Source organism: Hyalella azteca, unplaced genomic scaffold (genome assembly GCF_000764305.2).
Source record: "Hyalella azteca isolate HAZT.00-mixed unplaced genomic scaffold, Hazt_2.0.2 contig5580, whole genome shotgun sequence".
Taxonomy (NCBI): domain Eukaryota; kingdom Metazoa; phylum Arthropoda; class Malacostraca; order Amphipoda; family Hyalellidae; genus Hyalella; species Hyalella azteca.
The window spans coordinates 900,775-910,883 of record NW_025935765.1 but is presented as its reverse complement, the minus strand read 5'-3'; the positions used below and the strand labels follow the sequence as shown (position 1 = coordinate 910,883).

General features: G+C 34.3%; 1 protein-coding gene across 1 annotated transcript in view; it reads left to right on the top strand.

Moving 5' to 3' along the window:
- Positions 1-786: 786 nt before the first annotated feature.
- LOC108665696 (neuroligin-4, X-linked-like) overlaps positions 787-10,109 on the top strand; it is an 81,800-nt gene continuing 72,477 nt past the window's right edge. Inside the window, exon 1 of the mRNA XM_018152480.2 lies at positions 787-1,229. Coding sequence (XP_018007969.2) covers positions 797-1,229 — 433 coding nt within the window. The 5' untranslated portion in view covers positions 787-796. The remainder of the gene's footprint in view (positions 1,230-10,109) is intronic.

Sequence of the window (10,109 nt, the reverse complement as noted above, 5' to 3'; positions counted from 1 at the left end):
ATTTAATGCCGAAAATGCGTTCCATGAAAATATTCTAGCCGTAAAATTATTGAGCTCTCGTCACAAAAAATGTGTTGCAAAAATTACGTTTTTTAGGAATGTAGACACATTATTTGATGCTTGTACCGTATTTTGCTTCTTTCATATTAAACGGAAAATTATGATCAAGAAGCATACAGAACTGTTGCAAACTTTATGTGTTAGAAATTAGTTTCTTGGTCAGCTACATTGATAGATAAGAATAAGTTCTAATTGCTTTTTATTTACAGATTGGGTGAAATTTTTTGTGATGAATCATGATGATTTCTGTGATTACAGCAGAAAATTAAAGCGAATTTAGTGATGCAATTTGTATTCTGTTTAGATTCATCTTCAGTAAATTCGTATTTCGGTGTAATTTGCAATGAGAAGAAGATGTGTTGAAATTGCGGAGTGAGAAGTTTGGCCACTTCACGAACTCTTGTGTATACAATTTGAGTTTATAACTTTGAAAATTCAATCAATAAAAAACCGGCTAAGCCAATTAACTTGAGTAGAAAAATTGCGTGTCTTTTGTTTCCTTGGGCACTGTTGAAAAATTATTTACATCAGTAGTTCTGCCGTTTAATAAAACTCTCAAGGAGTTTTTATGTATACATTGTGCTTCATCAGCTAAATTTGTGTTCCATGTGTCAATAAGATTTTTTTCCTGATGTTATTGGTGATATTAAAGTTTTCGTACTTTTTACTATAACAAAAATCTCACTTTCAAATCCATTTGAAATTTTTTATTGGTGATCCTTAATTTCAATTGAAAATGAAATCCTATGCATTAAAATTATCATTGATAACTTCAATACTTCTCATCATATTCGTGCCAATGCATTGCGTTATCTTTAGATCAGACCGCGTGGTGAACCTCAAGTATGGTGACTTGCAAGGTTTTATAGTGAAGCCAAACCATCACGGCCTGGGCAACGTGGAGGTTTTCTTAGGGGTCCCATACGCGGCTCCGCCTGTAGGACAACTCAGGTTCATGCCTCCTACTCCTCCATTCCCCTGGTCAAACGTGCGGAGGGCTGAAACCATGCCGCCGGTATGTCCCCAGAAACTACCAGATGTTAGTAATCGGAGAGAAGCCCTCAAGAAGATGCCCGAGGGAAGGTATAACTATCTGCAGCGTCTTATCCCCATGCTGAGAAATCAGAGCGAAGATTGTCTTTTCCTCAACATATACGTACCGTCTTCTGGTGAGTGAACTATGATCTTGTGAACCATGATCACAACACATATATGCATCATTTCGTCAGTGTTTTGCTTATTTTTAATTTGCTTATGTTATATAATTATTTAATTATTTTGCTTATTTTATATTTGTCATTCGTTCTAATGAGGTTTTGTACCAACAATCGTCCGATCAATGAAATTCGTCAAGTCTTCTAGGCAATTTTTGGAGGAAAACTGAGTGAAAACTCGTGATGGTTTTAAGGTTTATCAGCATAATAATTTAAATACATTTAAGCACATTTTAGTATTTATATCTTAGCTACTTTGAATCTGATTCTGTCTATTATTTCTAAAAATATTTGTAATGCAAAGCGAAAATATTTTTTATTTACTTTATATGTGTGGTCACACCTCAGGTAAGTGAAGAGATAAAGAAATATATGCTAACAATAACTTTGGGGGAGCAAAAAGCAATTAGCCGAGTCATTATTTGGAGGTATATAAAAATTACAGCCTAATTCTTGCTGCCGTTTCAGCCCTATATGTATAGCATCTTAACCATGTGAATTTGCTCATTCATTCAATTCTTTCATGGTTAGAATTTTCTCCATGAAATTCGTTACTCTCGCCTGACCACACAAACTGGCATCGCTACTCCGTGAACGGTTGACACAATGCTACCATTAATCTCCGACTTTTTCTTGACAAATTTGTCTTATATTGTTTCTAAAATTTAATGGAAATCTTATATTTGCTAAGTTTTCCTTCTCTCATAGCTTAACGCAAACTTTAACAATTTATTGCTGCATGCATGTGGTAATTGCTGCAGTTTAGTACGGTATTTTGATCTCCAATATGAGTCTAACAATGGTCGAGCATCGTAAGAGTATATAAAATGCAACCTTTGTTATTATTTTGATTTGAAATTTATGGTCAACTGCAGTTTCGCGGTATCTTCGAACAAATTGCTCACTCCATGGCAACCTCAGCTTTGTTTATTGGTTTTATTAACTGCAGTGACTCCGCACGTTTGAATGAACTTTCATTTCTGAGACTTGCCGACACAGAGGCTAGGTTAGAACAAAAAATAAAGAGTTAGACCCTCCACACAATAAGCCAAGTAATGGATAATATTTCAGGCTGCCTTGTCAGGCTGTGATATGTAACACGGTGCCGCCTAAGTCAACCGTGTAAATCTTGTAGCATTACTTTAAAAGCCGTGTAAACTTTGTAGCAGCGCTCAAGTCAGCCGTGTAAACCTGACATCGTTGCTTAGTTCAACCATTTAAACCTTAGAGCATCGTTTATTTCGACCGTGTAAACAGGGCACCATTGCTGAAGACAACCGTGTAAACCTTGCATATTCACTTGTTTAACCGTGTAAACCTGGCACCGTTGTTGAAAACAACCGTGTAAACCTGGCATCGTTGTTGATGACAACCGTGTAAACCTTGCATCGCTGTTGAATCCCCCGTGCAAACCTGACATCGTTACTGAATTAACCGTGTAAACCTGGTACCGTTGTTGAAGACAACCGTGTAAACCTTGCTTCGTAGCTGAATCAACAATGTAAATCTTACAATGTCGCGCAAGTCTTCTTGTAAAGCAAGCATTAAACGGCTGTGGCTGTATAAGATATGGTCGATGGCTTATTAAACTTGAAAAATAATTAGCATTTTCAATCATTTATCAACAAAAATTTTTGTCAGTCTATTCTGGAATTTAAAATGCTGAATTTATTAGTGTATATTTATACCGGAAGCCGGAATTACCAACTATAATTGAATATTTCATCATTTTTTAGCGATGCCATTCATCCATTGTTGCTTACTTTGCGAAGATAGCATATCTAGTGCTGCGGCAAAATGAGAACACTTTCTAGGTTAGTGTCTAGTTACTCATGAGATGAAATTCTAGGTTCGTGTCTAGTTACTCATGAGATGAAATTCTAGGTTCGTGTCTAGTTACTCATGAGATGAAATTCTAGGTTCATGTCTAGTTACTCATGAGACGAAATTCTAGGTTCATGTCTAGTTAGACTTTCACCGGCGCAGCGAACACGGAAGTTTTTCATTGTTTCGTGGCGACTTTAAAAACTACCAACTAGAAGAGTCCAGATTTTTTTCAAAATGTCAGGAATTTGGAAAGTAGTGAATAAACTAGTTTTTCATGATATTAAAACCCCTTGTTTTACCTAACATCATGAGCTGCCTGAAAACCTATTCGTGGAGTTTTGTTATAATTCTCCGCATGAAAAACATATTGTATAAAAATGCCTTGAATTTAAAAAATAAAGCGCTGTAACCATACTATAATAAATTAGAATTATTCTTAAAAATTACCAAGAAAATTATCGTAGTAGAATTAATATCCTATGGGGCAATTAAAATTTACGCTTCAGGAAAATGATCCGGAAAAGTGATTGCAACACAAGAAAACGCAAGTTCATCATAGACTGTACATGTGAGCCGACGGTAGTGTTACATAACTGTAACATGGCGCGTATACTGACAACATAGAGAGGTTTAGAGGACTAAGTCTGATATGGTGATAAAAAAGATACAGGCGCGACGTCTTGCTATCATCAAGACCGGTACATTGGTTTCCGTAGGTACGGTAAGGTTCGGATGAGAGTTGTGATCATACAGTAAAACATGTAGGTTTTGTCATGAATTGCATCTTAAAATAAATATTTGATTTGATTAGCAATAGAAACTTGAATTAGTTCTCGAATCATCAGGTGGATAAGTGCAATTGTTAATTTATTACAAAAATTTAACTGCTTGAATCGTTGTCCAATTTTCAGTCGGAAAATTTTTGAAATAAGGAGTGATACTTCAACCAGTCCATAATTAGCACTCGCTGACTTAATTAGATTTAACTCTACCTCATAAGATCCTATTACAAGCAGGTAATTTTTATTCCCTTATAGATGATCATTAATGAGTTCAAAGTATTCTCAATTAGAAGCCCCATTTACGTTAAAAAATGTTTACCTGATATGCCGTTCGCTCAAGAGTCTCGACAGAAAGTAACTAATTTAGAAGCGGATGAAAATTATTTACAGAGCAGTTCGAACCGCTGAAATTTGTACTCTAACCGCAGAAATTATCGAACCGCTGAATTTTGGAGAGTAGCTCGAACCGCTGAAATTTGTGCTCTAACCGCAGAAATTATCGAACCGCTGAATTTTGGAGAGTAGCTCGAACCGCTGAAATTTGTGAGAAAACACGCAACTATAATGACGGAACTAAGTAAGCTTCATCGGAAATAAATAAGTGATGAATTCATCAAATGAATTGATATGTTTAGCTATTTGAATGATCAATAATGCATTCCAATCTATTGATGTATTGAAATGATTTTCTATAGAAAAATTTATCTATTTTCCAGCATCTGCGCTTGTGGACCGTATTTCTGAGGTGCTTTAGCATTGCTTTTACATAGTTGGAATATTTCATACCAAGGAAAGCTAGTTCAGTGTTCATTTGCGATTAGGTGATTCTACTTTATAAAGATTATTATTTGGTACCCGAAAAAATTATTATATTTGAATTCCTCTTTGAAGTAAAGTAGAGAGAAATACAAATGCAAAAAGTTCGAGGAATTTCGCTTAAAATAAACATACGGGAATTTGGTCAGTATATGGATTGTATTAGCGAGCTCATTCTTATGACTATTTGCCAAAAAGAGTAGATTGATCAGCACTGAAAATAAAATGAAATTTTTGTCGATCACGGCAAATGGTGGGAATATAAATTGCATAGCCAAGACCTTATGTAAAAACTGAATTAAATGAAGAAATTACATTTGTTGCTGTGTACGATTTCGACAATCTATGAAAGTCCTAAAAGTAGATTCGAAATTAAACGTATCAACCGCTGTCACAAATGCGAGAATAAAAATTTAAATTACACAATATTGTTGGAATTACTCAAAAATAAACATTTAAATGACACAATATTGTTGGAAAGAGTCAGTAGCAGATTTACATAAAATTGTGCCTCGAAAATTCATTGTTGAATAATAAATTCTTCTCACTAGTGCGGTAGAGCTTGACCTCATAATGTAACTTGACCATGGGCTCAAAATTCTCATTTCTCTTTGTGTAAAAAAGTCGTTTTGTCTCCATCTGCTTTCAGAAGAGTAAAACATTATGTGTTAGTTTTGCGGAACATTAGCATCCTTCTTAGTCGCCTTGGACTCGATTTTCTTTATAACGAAATCCGTCTCCCTCAACTGGGGCAGTGCTTGTCCAGACGATAGTTAAATTTGTGGGTAAATATTCATTGAGTAAGTCTACTTTTACTATGAATTTTTTAATTATTTATTTAAATTTGTATATTTTATTATCTGACTTTGCATCATTTCACTTTAATTTACTGAATTAATAAATGAACGATAACTGAGTATACTGTAAACGTAGTTCGTTGACCCGAGACTGGTCGTTGGCCGGTGCCTAAGATGCTGAACAGGAAGTCAGTTTTTTAGAACAACTCATAGGAGAAGCTGCATGCCCTACTCCATATCAAATTCCAGTAGATGACCATGAACTCATAAATTGAGTGAAATGAAAGGAAAATTCCCAATCATCTTGAAATTCTTATCTTCCCGCGCCAATCAGTACCGAGGATCAATGGAAATACTTTATGCTCTACGTATTTCTAAAGTAACTTGGGAATGAACTTCCGATTATTTTCTTGTACTTAGCTGGCTTTATTAAATTAATAGTTAAATCAATTTCGCTAAATCGCCGCAGGTTCAGGAACTTAATATTTACGTTATTAATCAGTCCACTCATAGATTGAGGCTGCACCTTGTGGCTGAAAGCACTGGCGGAAAAAAATTCAAGGCATTTTAGCACAGGCGGTGATTAATGCACCGCATTGTATCACAAGCAATAATATTATAGATAATTTTACTCATAATAACTATGAGAAATATTTCATTTATTCATATATGACTTGCAGCCTTCAGTGATAAAACAAATTTTCAGTTCTTTAAAAAATAATAAAAAAGCCCCTTATCTGGCACCGCCATTCGAGGGCCCTGATAACAATGTATTTAATATCCACAAGAGATAAATATCATAAACTCACATCGTTCGAGATAGCAGCTCACCTTCAAATTAAACTCATACTTATTATATTCTACGTAATAATTGTGCTCATAATTTTTTCCTCTTGCGAAAAAACTGCGTACGTGAGCAAATGGCTGCAGATCACGAGAGAACGACAGTCGTGGCGATTCGATGAGCCTTCGAAAATCAATCGATTCGGGTTCTCAATCTAAACCGTATGGTACTCAATCTGAGCCTCCAGGTACTCAATCTATTTTTTTCAAATTATCTTTATAAATTTGTTTTAATTGCAAACTTATCTACTAATTTTTTATTTGTATTTAAATAATTGAAATACTTTTTTTAAATGATCAAATTTTATGTTATTTATTAAGACAATCATAATTAATGAGATAATCCTCACTGACTTTAAATAATCATAACGAATTTTCAAGAAATCCAATATACAATGAAAAGATTTCGAACAATGAAGCTAGAGTAGAGTATTGAAGCCACAATTTGCATTGCATTGACCGAGCAAGTAAAGTTGAAGAAAATAGACGCATCAAAATAATGATGCGTTTACATCCTTAATAATTCCTTCTTATCATGATTTGAAAATGCTCAATAAAGTATTAAACTAACTAGCAATTCGACCAATTGACGTTTCAGATTAACTGACTCACGAAAAAATTTTTACGTATCTAGGTAACTATAATAATCCTCGAACGCTGATATTGACTTTGCAATCTTTTAAAAAGCGCTACAGTGAGAACGTATGCTAAATTTTGACTAAGTAAGAAAGCATACTGATTGTTGACGAGAAAAGAATGCACGTTAATTGTTGACATAGGGTAAACGTCCATAAATGTTGACAGACTGAGAAGGTGACATATGTAAATGTTGACAAAGTGATTTGCACCCTAAATGTTGAAGATGTAAGAGGGCATCCTAAATGCCGATGAAGTGAAAGTTTACTTTAAGCAATCTTGATGTATGCGTGCTCACCTTGAATATTGAACAATTATTAACGCTTCCTCCTTATTTAGAGAATATTGATACTCTAATATTTACGGAACCAGACTCATCCTTTGTTCAAAATAAAAACAGTCCATGTTGTAAAATTTGGCCTGATTCCTGAACATTTCCAGAAATTTGTAGAGATTCAAGTCTGGCTTGGTTCATACATCCTTCACTTGCTTTGCAACTTTTTGCGCTTCTTAGCGTTTTTATTTTAATTTTTAGAAGTGCGCACAACAAATCGGGAGGAGGTTTTTTAAGCTGCTGGCTGACCTCGGTTTTTTCGTCTCTGATCAGCATTCCGGGTTTTTTTAAATGCTGGACTGGTTAGGAAAAAGAATGGATACAAAGATTGGTGTAGGAACAAGTAATGAATATATCCATGGGCTCCTGTTAAACCTGGACAAAACTGTGATAAAACATCACCTACGTTTATGCATCTGAGTGCATGTTCAACTACATGAATAATTAATATCTTTATTCAATAACAAATACATTAATACTTTCGTATGTATGTATGGATTGTTCCCACACCATGGTAAGTAAAGATATAGTATCATATATTTTTAGATATCATTGATCACAAGCAAGATATTTGTTTATACTGTAGGCATTAAATGAGGAGTATATGAACTATTCGCGGTGATTGACGAATGCAATTTAGGCTAAAAAGTTTAATTTCCACATTGATTTGAAGGGCTAGAAATTTAAATTGCAGGCAACTTCATTAACAATGCTCGCTCATGGTTATGTAGGCCGTGCAATGACTGGCGTGGCATGAATCGAAAGATTCAGAATATATAAAAAAATTCAAAATCTTTTACATCAAATTTCAAAGCAAAATCATGAGATCGTCAAGAGTTAGTGTCTCAAGGAAATTCCGCTCAAACTTAATGCATTTGTTGAAATTATAAATTAAATGAATAATGAACCCTAACCCTATTTGCTAAAAAATTATCTTAAGAGAAGAATAATCTGCACACGTACGTATAATATTTTTCTCTCAACAATCGCAAAAATTCCCTTCCTTCGCTTGTCATTGACCGCCATAGTCTTCGAATAGTTTTTGAAAATTTTACCGTCGCAGCTTTCACCGTTTTTGACAGCATCTTCGAAAAATAATTATTATTCTTCTTATACCAGAAGCAGAAAATTGAGACGGACAGAAAATCTGGGGTAATTTTTTAAATCGTAATTTATTTTATATTTCTAGAGTAAAGTTTGTATGCAGGGCACTTGGGTGAGTGAGGCGAGCATGAGCAATCGCCCCAGCAACGCCTACCGCGAGTTCCCTCAACCTGTACATATAAAAATCGTTTTAATCTTTCATTATAACCTTATTTATAAAAATCGTTATAATCTTTCATTATAACCGTATTTTATAAAAATCGTGATAATCTTCAATCTTCTTTTTCAATTCATAAAAAAAATCTAAAATCATCTTTCTTTTTCGTTAATATATCGATAAACGTTAATTCTTTGTGGTCGTTAGTGTGGTCGTTCTTTGTGGTTAGTTGTGGTCGTTAATGACCACAACTACGATTGCGTACAGGTAATTCGATTATGACGGTAACTGCGATCGTTATTATTGACCATTGTACCGTTGAGTGCTAGCTGCTACATTAATTCCTAATTCTTAAACCATTAATTGTCTGCCCGAGTTCTCGACGATCGAAATTAGTAAACCATCGAGTTGCCGAGTTCTGTCATGTTCTTAATACTGAAACATCTAATTGTTCAGTTCTGCCATTTTCTTAATTCTGGAACCATCGTATCGTTCACCTATGTTTTAATCATCTTCAGAAATTTCCCATTTATATCTTTAGTCTTTGTAAAAATATTCTTGCAAGAAGAATATATTTTTGCATGTATAAATTTGTGATTCATTAAACCTAAGCTTAATTAACCACAACTCATATCTTACTTCTTAACTTGTCAAGTTTTTCGGTCTTCACGTTGAACGAAACTGGCTTGGAAATTCTTGACAAATTTGTCTAGCTAAAGTGAGTTTTACAGAAAACTCTTAAATCACAAAAATAAGCGAACGCATGATTATTTCTTTGTCAATTTAAGTTATACGTGAACATTAATAATGACAACTTTTTCAAATTATATGTAAAAAATTGACTTGACATAAATAAATATAAAATTAATAAATCTTCGATTTGTTGAAAACAATTCTATGTCGATCGAGTGTCCATGTTTGTGAAGCAGGCTATCTTTTACATTTCCATTCACATCATTATTTAAGCAGCCAAAATATTTCAGTTAAAATGTTAGTTAATTAATCGCTTAGTTATAATAACAATAAGAACCTGCGTCCCCAAAGATGCCGTTAAAATATGACAGTAAAAATTGTACTCAAATGAGCAATGCAATAATGGCAGAAAAATCCAAATATTTCGCGTTCCTTGCAGTACGCGGAATCATTTACATCGCCGCTCCCTTAAAATGGAATAAAATTAACCTCCTCCGCCCCAAGGGACTCTGAATGGCTGGTCTCTCTCGCCTCATTTACTTGCCACGTGTCAAAAACAGTTCATGTTAGTTCATGTTACAAATACTAGTTGCTCGAAAATTTATATGGTAAAATGGTTTGTTTTCGTATGTCTGTATCGAATAAAACAATTTGTTTTCGTATGTCTGTATCTGATACAACAATTTGTTTTCGAATGTCTGTTTTGGATAAACCATTTTTTTACGTATGTCTGCATCGGATAAAACAGTTTGTTTTAGGTTGTCCGTATCGCAGTTTTCGTTTGTCTGTACCGGATGAAACAGTTTGTTTTCATATGCCAGTATCGGGTAAAATAGTTTGTTTTCG